Genomic DNA, 13635 nt, shown 5'->3' with positions numbered 1-13635 from the left:
TGTTTTCTGTAAACATGAGAACTGATGTTTCAACCGGCATGGATGGTGATTCTGAACGAGTTCCGGCTCTTCGCGGCCCGTTGAGGAACTGGTTACCATCTCAAGTTTTACACAAAGGGTTGGGGGAATGGGTCTCATTGCCACGAAAATGCACCTGAACTCCAATACAGATGTCATTGGCTCTGTTATCAGAGATTCAGTGGCCGACACAGATAACTCTCTGCAGCGCCAAAGACCACAAATCACCAAAGTAGCCTTGGAAGCGATGGATGTTGAAGCTGATAACCAACGTCCACCAAATCACTCGTGCATGAGCACGATGACAGTGCAAATTGTCCTCAAGTTGTGCCGCGACAACAGAGAGTTCGACCATATTGCAACTTGATCTTTACCTTGGGCGACGTTCCACTGCTCTTATCCCACAACGACACCACTCGGATTGCAAAATGCAACAGTTCTATGGCCTCTCTGGCTGTGATATGTCTTACCTCCCACACACAGCTTCCTGTGGCGATATTGCATCCTCGTGTCTCACAAGCTTCCCCGCTGCTGACAACCAGGCTCGAGATGGCTTCCCCGAACAAAACCCCGTGGGCAAGGCTGCCATCAAATGACAGCCCTCAGCGAGGAGGCTTTTTGATCCGGGAGGGGATGTTCCGAGCCTCCATGACTATCGCTCCAGCCATGACAACCATTTAGATGCTCGAACAGTGCACCTTGTCTCATATTTTTAACTGACTCCTCTCTACACCAGAAGACGTTGAAGGGGGCCACAAGCAGTCTATTTGTGTTCTTCTTGAGTGCTTGCTTGCGCCATGCCTCCACACAACACCACCAAGAGGATCTTGGTGTAGCACCAAAATGGTCACACGGTGCCATCCACCAACTCCAAGAGTTTGCGGATCATGGCAAACCCGCAGATGTGGTTCGGCGCACGGCGATGGCGTAAATCATTGTTCGTGTACTAAATGCGACCAATTTGGCGAGGCTTTGGCCTCATGTCCCTCCTTGAAGTGATCAAAGCGAACGGGCCCCTATTCCTCAGCAGTGGCTGACGTGAGAGAGCTTTTTTGGTTGCGTAGCCGACAGTCTCATCACCATCACCATCATTGGTTCGGTGAGGGCGACTTTGCAGCTACGCCACTTCTTGGTTTGAGAGACGACAGCATCAACTTTCAGCCCTGTCATATTGATTGGCGTATCTCACCACTTTGCAGTCTAACTGCATTCTAACAGCTTCAGCTGAAATTGAACATTCATTCCAAACAAATCGCCCTCTTTGGCACACGAGCTGACGCCAATATTTTCAGCACCAAATGGTAGTCTTCCCGCAGGATGACGCCTCTCCCATTTACTTTCCCACTTCTTTGTCAAAACGATCCGGACCGTCCGCTTCGGGCGTCTATTCCCGTTCATGTGGTCTAATTCCACTCACACCCACCATGTCCACATTGGTCTTCATGGCTGCTGCGAACGCGTCGTCGTCACAAACCCACCCACCAAATACGGGCAGAGGCAAAGGTGAGCCACCAGCAGAAGATGGGTTGCCCCACACTTCTGTTCCCATATTGGCCTTGGCCACAACATCCTTTCTGTGAATGGAATTTATGTCCAACCGCCAATGTGTCGTGAAAAGATCTGGGCAGGTCACATTCTCATCGTCTCGGACAGCTTCCATGACAAGAAGCGAGGTAGACTTTATCTATTGATGCAAGCCAACAGATAGCGAAGCCACGCCGTGGATCTGATGGCTTTGGCCACAAACATATACTCCAGCATCACTGTAAGTGAGCAGTCAAGGAGATGGTATTTCATATGGGTTTTATTGCCTAGCTATCAAATGAAAAGAAATTGGGAAGCAGGTACCAGACCATGCAAAAGAAAGCACACGAGAGCCACCAAGGAGGAATGAGAAAAGTCCACCACCGGGAAACGCCGACAACACCACTTATGCAAGCTGCTACTTGAGCAGTATTACCCATCATCCTCCACGCCCACCAACAAATGCAAAAGAAGAGAAGAGAAATGCAACAGTCAGCCCTACTAGCGCCACAAAATGCAATAATAAGCTGGAATCAGTGAAAGCTCACATCCTCCCACCAACGCCAAAAATGCAGTAATAAAAATGACAAGAAGAAGGTGGAGTGTCTGTGTATACTTGTCGTATCAGGCACTGACTTTGACTTACTCCCTCGGTGGAAGCAGAAATCGGACCTTCTTCTTGGGCTTTGCAGCCTCCTTCTGTACACCCATAGCATTCTGAGCAAAAGCGGGCGTCTTAGTCGACACGCCCATTAAGTCCTCCTCAGTTTCTTCCTCAATAGACCACACATCTGGACTTGGCTCGCGCCAGAGCCGTCGTGCCCGTGGTGGCAGCCTACTTCCAGCAGAGTAACTCCGGGTAAGTGCCTGACGAGGTCTACCCCTAGGCGGAGATGACGGAGCGGGAAATGAGGCCGCTGGAGACAAGAATCCGTTGGCACGACCGAATGGCGGGCTCTTGGAGCGAAGCTTGAAGTTTTCCACGGATATGTTCCTGAATGGGGTGAGGAATGAGGAGCTAGGAGGCGAGAAGCGAATATAGTCTTCATCGTCACCTTCCTCGTCTGTAGTAACGACATCGGAATCAAAATCTGGGGAGACAGTCTTGGCTCGGAGTTTGGATAGCCCATCGAGGGTCGAAGGGCTCACTGAGCGGACGATTTCTTTTGGGCTGTTAGAGTCTTCGATACCAGCATCAAAGAGCATATCGTCGGCGTTGAAGTCGTCGAGGTCGTCGTTGTTATCCGGAGCAGGCGTGAGAAAGTAGGTGAGTGGATTCTCGTCAATATCTTCAAGAAGAGGACGTGGCTCGCTCTTGTTTGAGGACGAACGAGCCAGGCGCACCTGAGTAGGTGGCCAAGAGTTTCGATGAGACCAAATGTCCGATGCGGGCATGATGGCTAGTCCCTTTTTTTTTTTTTTTTTTTTTTTTTGCTGTGTCGGTTTGTGTTTGTTTAGCAGGTATGGAAACAAAAGCCAACAGAGATGCTGTATACTCTCTGAATGGGGTTCCCAATCAAGGTATTGGCAGCCAGCTCCGTGAGAAGAAAATAGAAGAAGCGACAGGAAGAATTAAATCAACTCCGGGAGTCAAGCCGGCCAAGCCGGCGACAATTATTCTCAGTGAGGCGGAAAGAAGTCCAAACTGAGGAAGCTGCCAAGTATTAAGAAGCTTGAGGAGGAGGAGGATAATATGCGTGTTTGGGGAGGGCGAGACGAGCACATATATACACATCTGATAGCCTCACCTGAGGCGTATGAGACCAGGCAGGCAGGCAAGCAGGGAGAGACATCAAGAAACCAAAAGAAACAACAGGCCCATTTGCACACACCATGGTTTTCGACAGCCTGCGTAGGACTCACACACGCAACACACGCAACACACACACCACACACCGAGGAGCTAGTAGACTGCCATTGAACTAGTTCAGTCACATATCGAGGAGGCTACCGACCAGGGTGGCCTTGTGAGGCGGAAGCTGGGGTGGTCAGGAGCAGAGTGTGGATGAAGAGCTGCGCCCACGTGAAGCAACGAATGGGAGAGCAGAGTGGAGGGTTTCTGCACGGGATGGATAAGAGAGTCGTTTTGTCTGGGGCACTTCTGCGGGATGAGTATGAATCCGCACGTTCTCCTCAGATTGTGCAGTCATTGTGGGTTTTCGTCGATGGAACGAAAGAGAGAAGTTGAGCGGCAAAAGAGGCAGCAATTTTGACCAAGTGCCAGCAAACCGGAGCGCCCAACATACGAAGAAGGCACAGGACAACAAAAAAAAAAAAAAGCGCAGTATTTACATGAAGCAGACGAGCCGCATACCACACGGTAGAGAAGATATCTTGAGCTGAATGCAGGTCCAGACGATCCGGGTGAGTTCAGTTCTCGCGGAGTCGACGCAGACGCACTTCATCCTCAACTCCATCCAAGCTGCATGAGGCGTTCGCCCCGTCCGCGGCGGGAGCCAAGTGGGTGTGCCGTCAGCCACATAAACCATTCAAGTGTGAGCTGATGCTGGAGTATTCCCAAGCTAGAGCTGATTTATTCCTGATCTAGTTGTTGCATGTCTCGTACGCCGTGAGACACACCACCACCAAAAGCCCCATTGGCCCGACCATCTGACTCCAATCCCGTGGTACAACTTACAACCTGCGGCCTTGCATGACCTCTCAAGTGCCGCTGCCCTTGCAGAAATGGCCATGCATGCAATTCCTCATTTTGTTAAATGCGCGCAGAGCCTGGGAAATGAAAGGTCATGCTGGAGTTTTTGCATGCGGTTTTCACTTTCTGCATGATTTGGATGCGGGATCGGAAAAAACCGACTGCATCGGCCCCTTTGAATATGCAAGGTTGCCGTGTGTCCATGTTCCTTGCATTATCCGGATGTGGCGTTGGAGTTTGGACTACTCTTTGCATCGCCGTCCCTCAGAGAAATGGTCTGCTCAAGGTTGTCATATGCCTATATGCCTTGCTTGTGCCAGTTTGGAACCCTGAACAATATGACTGGGCTCGCCGCTTGAAAAGACTCGAGGCTTGACCATCAATGACCACAAGGCATCAAATATTGGTCCTTGACATTTGACTCACAGCCTTGCAACAAGGCAACTCCAAGTCAAGTAAGCCCCGAAAATATACCAAAACTCGATGCCTGCTCGTATCAAGGCAGCACTCCCCATCCCCATCCCCGTCCTTGGCAAATCTCCAGTCCACCTCCGCAAGGTCACACTCAGCCTGTGTCAATGGAGTAGTCGTCCACCCACCTCCAAATACACAATCCCACCCAATAACTTGGCACTCGTTGCAATCTGTGGTCTGCTCGGATCATGTCGTAACAATGGAAACAACGGTAGGAAGCAGCCGCTGGTGCATGAACTCGTCTCGGCGAGTGACGCGTGAGCATCCTATACAATGGGAGCGTTACGTGCAGTAGCTGCAAGTTGAACCAAGTCGGCTGCAAGAGGGAAATGCACCATGACGTTGGTATCTTGCACGTGGTTTTCTTTGAGGCTCAGCGGTTTGCGTACTTGCACTATGCGATTACGACTCTTGTTCCGTATTGTCGCTTCATCTATACCAGCGAGTACAAGCTGATACACACATGCAAACACACTTGGCTAATACCACTTATACACAATGGCATAGCCTGTGACACCGATAGTTGCCACCAAAAGAAGCATATTCCTCAACGCCCCCTTCACCCACTTCGCCGAAATCTGCTTCTCTCTCTCGTTCCACCCCTTACCCACGGCGTTTGCGTGGGGGAACTCAACGTCGGGAATAGGCTTGTCGAGGAATTTGCAAAGCGGTTCCCAGCCATCGCCTATATTCCACTCTAGCAGTCTCTCTTTAGGGACGAGGCCGAGAATCATGTTGCAGTGGTCTACCATGTTAGCACCAGCATCTTGCAAGTCATGACAAATGGTGATGCCATGACACATGGTGAAAGAAACAGTGAAAACTCACCTCGATAGGCCAACTTGGCATTCTTTTTAATCGCAGCACCCAAATCGCCATCCGGGGCGCGAAACAGAATCGGAAGTAAGTTTCTAAAACAACTGTGCCAGCACCAAAACAGCTCCCTGTCAAACCAAGTAGCAATATAAAACAGATTGCTCTCCCAAATTTTCAGCACCGTATCCTGCACACTCTGATGCCACGCATCCAGGTCCCGCCTCATATTCAGCACCACCTTCGCCTCGGGATACGCATCAATCAGCTCCACGGCAAAAAAAACTAGCCGCCGCGTCCGTAACAGCAACAGAGTGCCCCAAAAGAGCATCGAAGTCCTCGGCGCTGATGCTCGCTGTTCCCGAGTCGTCGCCGTACCACTTCCTTCGTAGCAGCGCCGTCCAGCCCGGCAGACGCATCTCTTCCTCAAACCCCAGATCCCAGCCGTGGAAGGTGTAGTCGTAGCCGAGTATGAGAAGGGCCTGCTGAAGGGATTCTGTGCCGGAGCGAGGCATGCCGACACATATCACTTCCATGGGTTTGGTGCGTTTACGGGGAGCAGGTACCGGTATGGCGTAGATCTTTTCGATCATGCGCCAGTACCAGCTGTTTTGGCTCGGGGCTCGGAACATCTTTCTTGGAGGTTTGGCAGTTTCGTGACTATGTTTGAGACGGTGCTGCTGGTGTTGATGGAGAAGAGGTAGCTGGATGAGACATGTTGTCGCTGATATCTTTAGCTTTTAAAAGTGCTGCCCTGCTTAATTAAATACTTGCTGTGGCATGCTGTCATGTGCCTTACAAGTGAGGGAAGTATTCTCTGTTTGTGTTAAGTTTATCCGACATATACTCTACTTTTTTGTGATCGGATAGAATCGATAAAAGTAGAGCTATTGTCAGTCGAACAATAGGTACCTAGTAGCTAAGCTGATATCGTGTTGCATACCGCCTCCCTGTTCAAATATTCATGCCTTTTATTTCATCGACTCCATTCTCATTTGATGTTTTACCAGACGTCCATTACTTCGATGCCTTGTACGGAACTCCGTGGCTGATGGATAAGCGCCGATGCTTCTTGTCTCAAGGCTGCACGTCAAATGGCCCATGTAAACCAGGAAATGCCTAGAACCCCACAACTTCTTAATGTCAGATTTAGATGGTTCATCATCAGTTTATCGGCCGGTTCATGGATAAGTTGGATTGGACAAAATATGACGACGGCTTGTCGGGTGTGGCTTGAGGCGTGAAGATCTTTACGACGGCTCAAGTTCCACCACGGAGAGCAAACAGATTCGGCCAATCGCCCATCCTGCCTGTGGTATTTCTAGAGTGAAAATCCCAATTCTTAGTCGTCGAATGACAGAGTAGAATGTAGCCTCAGTAATGGAGTTGACTGATTGTGATTATCCAACCAATTTAATGACGCAGCGCCATGCACGGACAACCACACTGCATACGACTCCAGATCACACGTTCACCATGAACCAACAACAAGCCTTGACACATTTCCAGTCCATGCTCATAACTTTCCCTTCATACCTGCCCCTATCAACCTAGGCCGCATCCAAGCAGTTGACTTTGACCCCTAAACCTTCTAGCCAAACCCACAAATCGCCAAGTTCACACAATCCCCTATGTGGAGTGTGCTCGGGACGAAACGGATGAGGAATCACTTCTCCGTCTTTAAATACGGAGCACGGCGCATTTCCAAACCTCAGCCGCCTCATCCCATCCCTCTCATCAAAGCCACCACGTGATGGACAAAACGTGAGAAAAGCAGCCCAACGCCTTGCTACCCTGTACTCACGGCACCGTCATGAGACCGGTTGCTGCACTCACATCCAGTCCATGAGGACAACCAGCTTGGCGGCACGAAGACGCGAAGCCCGCTCATCTAGCCCATTCCAAGTCGGCATCGCGTCCTGCCTCCTCTTCTGCGTGCTTCTATCATGGTGTAGTAGCCACTTTTTCTCCAGCAACGAAGGATTACATCGTCACCCACAATTAAGCCCCTCCCGACGATCTGTCTCACAGCACGAGAACGCAATGATTGACTCCCAGAGCTTGCAACAACACCTTCAGCCGCAACAGGACATCTCTTCCGGGTCGTCACTCAAGATGGACATTCAAACGAAACATGCGACTATGCCCCTGCGGCTCATCAGCTTCAATATCCGGTACGCGACCGGCAAGAGCGAAAGGGTTCTGGGCGAGCAGCCGTGGCCGGTGCGCTGTCCCAAGGTCTGCACGCAGCTGCGCTTCATTTCTGCCGGCCACGAAAGCCCATTCATTTGTCTCCAGGAGAGTCTGTACTCGCAGCTCAACGACATACAGTCCCACCTCGGCAAGCCATGGGCTCACATTGGTCGTGGACGGGGGAAAGGCGAAACAGACGAGGAGTTCTCACCCATCTTCTACCGGTCTGATACTTGGGCCTGCGAGCACAGCGAGACGCGCTGGCTGAGCAGCACGCCGGAGAAGCCGTCTCGCGGCTGGGACGCCGCGCTCAACAGAATCGTCACTATTGGTTTGTTCTCGCATAGAGGGAACGGCACGAAAGTCGTTGTGATGAGCACGCACTTCGACCATATTGGCGTGGAGGCTCGCAGGAACAGCGCCAGGCTCCTTATTAAGTTTGCGGATGAATGGAGCCACGGGAAGGGCGTGCCGCCGTCGGCGGTTCTCATCGGCGGCGATTTCAACAGCCAGCCTGACGATGAGGCGTACAGGATGATGACGGCGCCGGGGTCCGGCATGTCTGATATCTCGGATCTTGTGCCCGAGGAGAAACACTATGGGAATCATCTGACGTACACGAGTTTCGGGGAGCCGAATGAGTATCCGCAGCGGATTGACTTTTTGTTTATCCAGGAGCCTCGCACGGCGAGTGTGCAGACGTTTGGGGTGCTGGCGAACAGCTTTGACGATCAGATCCGGTTCTCTGATCATCGGCCTGTGGTGAGTGACTTGCTGGTTCGAGTCTAGATTCATCCGTAGGGAAACTCTTGCTCCAATGGGCGTCTGCTACGGTCTTTGTGTTATTTGTGAAATACGGCTCGGCATAATACCGTGTAATTGCTTTTGGACTATGAATCGATGCTAGAAACGCTTATTATGGGAATAGCAAGTATGTATTTAGATGTGCATTTACATTGAACATGAGTTTCAAACGAACAGGATTGCATCTTGGAGCAGACCAAAGATTGCAGCAACAGTCTCATACGAATTCTGATTTGACGGCCTGACGACGGCGAGCACGCCGGCCGTAGTACATCCAGACGTCCTGGTTGTGCATAAAACACCCTTTCTAGTGTCCGATGAAATGCCCTCCCGTCTTTATTGCTGTGTCAGCCTCCCGCGTGCCTCCCGCGTTTGCATTAGCACCATTGTCGACATCGATCCTGCACACCATTTCGCGTCACGCCACCGCATTGTGCGAATGCATGGTTCGCTCGAGATGCAGCGACGCGTCGACAGTAGGTGCTGGACTTTGAAGAAGCGGTGAACATGCGCCAAAAACGAGTTGAGTGTCTTCAATGTCTCAAGTGTTTTGTGTGTGTTCATGCCATGCCCAGGAAGCAAATGGTGGCAAAAGTTGCGAGCTCACAACCGAGTCAAGGACTGCTCTGTGATAGCTTCTAGTCGAGATTTGCTTTGGTAGACTCGCTCACATCCGTTTCAACCTAGTTGGCATAATATGGAATGCTGCGGAGTAACCATGTTGGGCACTAATCCATGGCTCGCTGTGCTGCAATACACATCACCGTGGCCACTATCTCGCTTGCGGTGGACGTTGCTGGGAGACGGGGAATGAGAATACGTTTAGTTTTTTTGCGGCAGGGAGATAAGTTCGAGAATGGTAGTGTGAGAAATTGTGTCAAATATGTAGTCTCAAGCCTGTCAGAGTTGATTTGTGCGTCACTGTTTGATACCATGGTTCCTGATGAGTCCGGCTATTTGACACCCCATATGAGTTCATTCTCATCGGTGAGCTTCAGCTCTTATGCGTCAAGATAGGTGATCCTCTCCCACCAAATTCCCATCTATCTCCGTTGTATTGGTTCATCTCAAGCCGAATATGAAGCTGGCGATGAGTGAGTGGGCGTTCCAAGATGAGGCCATAGCCAAAAAGTCTCGTCTACTAGCTTGCTGGGCTACGCAAGAAGTCGTGGCCACATTAACGACCCGCAAGAATGAGGGTGCGAGAAGTACAGCGGAACACTGCTCTTGGCCAATGGATGTCCCTACCTTGACCGAATTTGACAATAATACAGATGGAGAACTGCAGAGACACAACATGAAGCTGGCGGTCCGCGTCGATGTGCAGCCTCGCAGCACAGGGAAGTCTATGCTGCCAAAGTGGCAACAAAAAAAACCTTACCAATGATGTGTGAAAAATGTTTCCACATTGGCCATGTAGTATGTAGTTCGTTTGAGGGATGGCAAATATTGCAGAATGCATTAGTACATCGGTCTAGGGATGACGGATATGGAGGCGTTGAGATCGGTGAAACCGCTCTGTGCTCTTCACGTGGTGGGTTTCCCTGAAGAGCTTGCCGTTTAAAATGATCTGTTTGTATGCTTTCAAATTGACGTTTTCTTTAGCTAGGAAGCTCAATGTGCTAAGGTTGCGATTCCTAACTACCTGCGTAGTTGGCTTGGTATGCCCTCGCAGTTGTGACTACTGTATGCTCATGACCCCGAAGTCAGACTAGTTTTAGGCGGGAAAGTAGCTTCTACCGAAGATGCAATCACTCCTAGCTTTGGATTACGGTGTAAAGCCGAGAAAAGGGACCTACCAGAGACACAGTGAGCTTATCGGCTGATATCGCAGTTATAGTTGTATCTTTGGCCGGGAATAGTGCATTGGGGCCACAGTTTCCGTGGAACAGGACTGCATCCTCGGGCAACTTGAGTACCATCATTGTGTATGCTGGGGTTGTACCTAACTCGCCGCCCTTATTAGTTATCCAGATACATGGGTTACGAAGCTCGTGAAGAGCTTATAATGTGTGCCAACTAGCTTGCATTCTCTCTAGCACCTTCACGAGAACGGGCCAATTGACTCAAGTTTCAAAATGATCAATGGATTTCAATGTGACTTTGCGTGGGAGTGCTAAAGTATGGATCAGTTTCTGTCGAAGGCATCATGCATAACCAGCTCGCTGTATTCGGGTTATTTACGGGGAGAGAGCAAACACATATCACTGGTGGGCCATCAAACAACATGAGCCGGGGACAATGTCTCCAGATCTCCTGCACGAACAGCCAGGCGGCGCCTTCGGAGCATCGTGGCGGGGTGCGTAGCTGTCCTCCGAGCCAGTTGCAAACGTGCAGCTGAAAATTGATTGTTGATGAATTGCCGCAGAAGGACAGGAGGTAGCCAAGATGAATGTCTCTGACTGGCCATGAGACGGTAGGATTGTCCCAGACGAAGTCTACCCTTTGAGTAGTCAAGGATGCCTATGACTCGGATAAGTACGGGGCCGGGCCAGTGCCCCAAAGGATGTTTATGCGGTACGGAGGGGCTTGCATTGCAGGCTCTTCCACGATTGGATGTCAACGGCTCATGACGATAGTTGTGGTGGTGTTGGCTTTTTTTCGTTTGCTGCGTGACCGCTCCCAATCAAAGCGTAGTTGGTGATGATCTCCGCCTTTTGACGCGATTCTCTAATCTAAACAAGGGAGATTTCTTTGTAAAATTATCGCAAAAATCACACTGTGAAGGTCCATCGTTGTGTCGTGGAAATGAAGCAGAGTTGCGGGAAAAAGTAAGAATCAGATTGATACCCGATACGTCCCAGATTGTGGCAGAGAGTCTGTCGGGCAGGGAAAGCAGAGTCCTTTCCACAGGACGAAGGTCAGGCGAAAACAAAGTTCAACTATGTGCAGCATATCGCGGTGGCAAAAACATTTTTGCTGGAGCCCTATTTTGTCAACATGCTCCCGTACCACAGTAGGAAAGTAACACATAAACGCAGGCGTGCGGAAACCAAAAACCTTGGAGCCGATGGCAGCTGGGGATGGCAATCGCGAATGGACGGAGAACTTGCTGGCGCTCGTGGTGGCATCCTTGTGCCAATTGTGTAATGCAAACCCTGGTTTGCGACTGGCATGAGCCTTGCAGCATCTGTACCCATCTGTTCTCATCCCAGCCAGCAGCTCCAACCTTCGTCTGACGATATTTCCTTTATGAATCATACAGTACACACGGACCGCAAGGTAAAGTCGATTCAGCACATTACTGTAACGAACAAAGAGCTTTTTTTTCCCCAAGCATGATGTGGCAAGCGGCTCAGCAGAATCGACGTAGGAAAACAAGGACTGAATGCTGCGTCAACAGATCCACAGTTGGGCCTTCGTGCTTGGCTTTTGAGCGAATGACAAGAGGACTACGTGTCTGGAAGAGGAGGATTATTAGTCTCAATGGCCAAAAAATAGACACTAGAGCGAGAGACTTGACTGACTAGATTGGAGGCTCTGCGGATGGTAGCTCATGGCAGCATCGTCATCACACCTCTAATAACATGTCTGGAGATGCCCGAGCACTCAGCTCAGCAGAAATGTGTGGCAAGCAAGCAACAGATCCGGGTTCTGCGGCTCTATGCCTCTTTCGTTGAGCAGAACGAGATGTGAGGGGGGAAAAGATGAGATTGGCGATCTTGGTCTGGTGTCGGACTCATCGCCTCGGCAGATCGCACTTGCCTGTTCTACGAAACCGTCATATGCGGAAGGAACGACGCCCCTGGGAGCACCTCGGCCGTTGTTCACAAGTCTGGTCTTCTTTTTGGTCAACTTACTTTATCACCACAAGCCAGTCACCCAATACCTAATCTCCGTGAAAAGTAGCAGCAGCTCACAACATCCTTGATCGTGGTCAACGGAGAGAGCATGGCCGCACGCGAAGACTCAGGAATCTTCTCACAGGCTGGTGCTTCAACTGCCTCTGTGCGTTGGCAATCACTGCAATCACACCCCATGCTCGAACACACCCCGCCAGACGAAGACGACAGTCTGCCCAGCTTCGGACCACGGAGAACTCGCGCATCTTTTTTTTTTTTTTTTCCTTTCAATGGTGGCCAATGTTCAATCTCCCGCCCAGTTCCGATGTCTCGGACAATTCGACAGTCATGATGGCGAACTTCTCAAAAATAGAAGTATTGAGGATATCCATTTCTCCCGCATCACAGTACTGATGAAGATCCAAAGAAGATCAATGGCTCAGGTTCAGTTTCAACCCCGAGATCAACCAAGGGCAAAACCGCATCTGCACAATTGCAAGACACCAATTTATGCGCACGACGACTCTGAGCTGGCAACACACTTGCTGCTCAGTGTCCTCGCGTCCTCTGACTGAACTGCATGGTGTTTGAAGGTGGAGTTCAGACTGGCAACTGGGAGGAGCAGTAATAAACCCACACCCTCTCAACAACAACGAGTTCACCAGTACACCACTGTCCACCCTCCTCCATCTTGGTCAATCCTGTCTCGACTCAAATGCGCGGCGTGGTAGCAGCACCGTTCTGATCCAGTCATTCCTCTTGCCATTCACCCTCTTGAGGAGTGCGGGCAGCCATATCGGCCTTGGGAACTGGGAGGCATTGTGCTGAGACGGGCAGACATTCGATTGGACTGCCCAAGCACGAAGCATGTGCCCACGCCTAATAAAACCTCACGTCTGCCACTAAGGTATGTCCTTGACCGTTCTGTGTCATGACATGGCCATATCACCCCGACTTGCTGACAGAGAAGCAGCGCAGCAGTCATCACTCATCGAGCAATCTATTTTTGATTCTCATCCAGCTGCATATTTCCCACTTCTTTCTTCCACCTCACCTCTTGTTGACAAGACATCTACGAACCTAAGAATCCCGTCATTTCCACCACAGTCTTTGCTCCAGCCGCGAAGCAAAATCTCAGAGCACTCGTCATCCTTAGTACTGCTAGTGCCCACTGGGGTCTCCGCTCACCGTTGGGCGCTGTTGCGCCTAATATTCTTACTCGTACGTCGTTGCTTCCGGATACTGGCACCTGCGGGTCGTCATCCAACGTCGGCATTGTCCCTTGTTGACAAGGTAGCAAAAGCTCATCGCCCTTTTTCGCTACTCTCCCAGACTCTTACTTTCCCCTCCCCCACACACGGGACCTCCCTCGCT

At 50.6% G+C, this 13635-nt stretch overlaps 4 protein-coding genes across 4 annotated transcripts; 1 reads left to right on the top strand and 3 right to left on the bottom strand.

Annotated features, from left to right (window-relative positions):
- Positions 1–2184: 2184 nt before the first annotated feature.
- VFPPC_04140 (hypothetical protein) lies at positions 2185–2937 on the bottom strand (the record flags this gene model as incomplete). The annotated part of the gene is made up of 1 exon (XM_018283540.1): positions 2185–2937. One exon carries the CDS (start codon positions 2935–2937, stop codon positions 2185–2187), a length of 753 nt encoding a protein of 250 aa, XP_018144646.1.
- A 2805-nt stretch (positions 2938–5742) lies between these two features.
- VFPPC_17764 (hypothetical protein) lies at positions 5743–6114 on the bottom strand (the record flags this gene model as incomplete). The annotated part of the gene is made up of 1 exon (XM_018283539.2): positions 5743–6114. One exon carries the CDS (start codon positions 6112–6114, stop codon positions 5743–5745), a length of 372 nt encoding a protein of 123 aa, XP_018144645.2.
- Positions 6115–7525: 1411 nt separating this feature from the next.
- On the top strand, positions 7526–8464 carry VFPPC_04138 (endonuclease/Exonuclease/phosphatase family protein; the record flags this gene model as incomplete). Its single annotated transcript, XM_018283538.1, has 1 exon — positions 7526–8464. The coding sequence occupies one exon, from the start codon at positions 7526–7528 to the stop codon at positions 8462–8464; it is 939 nt and encodes a 312-aa protein (XP_018144644.1).
- A 4869-nt stretch (positions 8465–13333) lies between these two features.
- Positions 13334–13537, bottom strand: VFPPC_15731 (hypothetical protein; the record flags this gene model as incomplete). The annotated part of the gene is made up of 1 exon (XM_018293484.1): positions 13334–13537. One exon carries the CDS (start codon positions 13535–13537, stop codon positions 13334–13336), a length of 204 nt encoding a protein of 67 aa, XP_018144643.1.
- Positions 13538–13635: the final 98 nt, after the last annotated feature.

The sequence above is a fragment of the Pochonia chlamydosporia genome, chromosome 3, assembly GCF_001653235.2.
Source record: "Pochonia chlamydosporia 170 chromosome 3, whole genome shotgun sequence".
NCBI classification, from domain to species: domain Eukaryota; kingdom Fungi; phylum Ascomycota; class Sordariomycetes; order Hypocreales; family Clavicipitaceae; genus Pochonia; species Pochonia chlamydosporia.
The sequence above is the reverse complement of the archived record's forward strand: the minus strand, read 5'-3'. Positions and strand labels throughout refer to the sequence as shown.